The sequence below is a fragment of the Etheostoma spectabile genome, chromosome 15 (genome assembly GCF_008692095.1).
Source record: "Etheostoma spectabile isolate EspeVRDwgs_2016 chromosome 15, UIUC_Espe_1.0, whole genome shotgun sequence".
Classification (NCBI taxonomy): domain Eukaryota; kingdom Metazoa; phylum Chordata; class Actinopteri; order Perciformes; family Percidae; genus Etheostoma; species Etheostoma spectabile.
In genome coordinates this window covers 28,271,855-28,272,946 of record NC_045747.1, presented here as the reverse complement: position 1 = coordinate 28,272,946, position 1,092 = coordinate 28,271,855, and the positions used below count along the sequence as shown (strand labels likewise).

The 1,092-nt window shown below is 37.8% G+C and overlaps 2 protein-coding genes across 2 annotated transcripts in view; both read right to left on the bottom strand.

Moving 5' to 3' along the window:
• tpcn2 (two pore segment channel 2) overlaps window positions 1-1,092 on the bottom strand; it is a 224,090-nt gene that overhangs the window by 132,543 nt on the left and 90,455 nt on the right. The gene's annotated exons all lie outside the window — the stretch shown is intronic.
• The window catches only part of pcsk6 (proprotein convertase subtilisin/kexin type 6), a 23,351-nt gene continuing 22,861 nt past the window's right edge, over window positions 603-1,092 (bottom strand). The window contains exon 21 of the mRNA XM_032538247.1: window positions 603-1,012. Within this exon, the coding sequence (XP_032394138.1) occupies window positions 915-1,012 (98 nt within the window). The 3' untranslated portion in view covers window positions 603-914. The remainder of the gene's footprint in view (window positions 1,013-1,092) is intronic.

Below are 1,092 nucleotides of genomic sequence, written 5' to 3'. Positions count from 1 at the left end.
GGAAAACACTCTTTTTGCATACAATTGATCCCGTTATCTTAATAGGGTTATTTTTTACATTTCATAAGACTGGGGGCTTGTTGTCTTTTCCAGACTTGGCCGTGTCACCCAGTTATGTTCAGTTCCCACAAATCACAACATTTCTGGTTACATGGTGAGTTTATCAGAGAGTTTTCTTCAGTGAAAACAGCTGTCTGCTGAAAATTACGCTGATGAGAGCTGTGCAGTGAAAAAATGAGCTCAGAGATGTTCAAACGCTCCATAGTGCTAAAAATATCCCAGCTAGCATGGGGAGAAGTGATAATAAACTGTAGCATCATATCAAGCTGTCACTCTAATAGAAGACAGAGGCAGCACATGGATTTTAGAGGCTTAGTGTGCTTTATTAGTTACATTTTAACTGAAAATATTCAGCTCAAAATAAAAAAATAAAAACTCATTGAAACAGAAGAGAAATAGACAATAGCTCAGAACTTTAAACTGAGATCATGAAATGGCGTTGCAAGTGAAATAAAGAAATAAAAGTGGCAGCTCAGTACTTTACTATCTTTGATTAAAAGCATTTAAACTTCATATTGTAAAATGTGCATGCATTATAATGCAGTTTTGTACATGTTTAATACCATTCATGTTTAGTACAGTATATTTATACACATTCCACATACTGCCTTTTAAAAAATGCTTTATGGAAATCACACCTGCAAAAATACAACAGAAGATTGTTCCAAAGGGAGACATCCACCATTTGAATAAAAGTTGAATACCCTTCAGAAATGAGGAGTAACTTTAGTTCTTTGTGAATGTTTGTAACAGACGTACAGTAGGTTTGACAAACTCGTAACACTCCACTTGTTGTGTTTTCTTCAGACAGATTGAGAGTGAGAGAGAAGGAGGTGTGGGTGGTGTTTGGCTCCTCATCCGTTCATCAGACAGGTCCGGCAGCAGAACTGACGGTAGAGCTTCTTCTCACAGAGACGGTTGGACTTGACCATCTCACAGAACACCTCGTCAGCTGGCAGACAGATCGGAGCACAAGCACGGAATAAGATTCACGAAATAAAAACCTCTTTATGTACTGAATGTTCCAAAAGC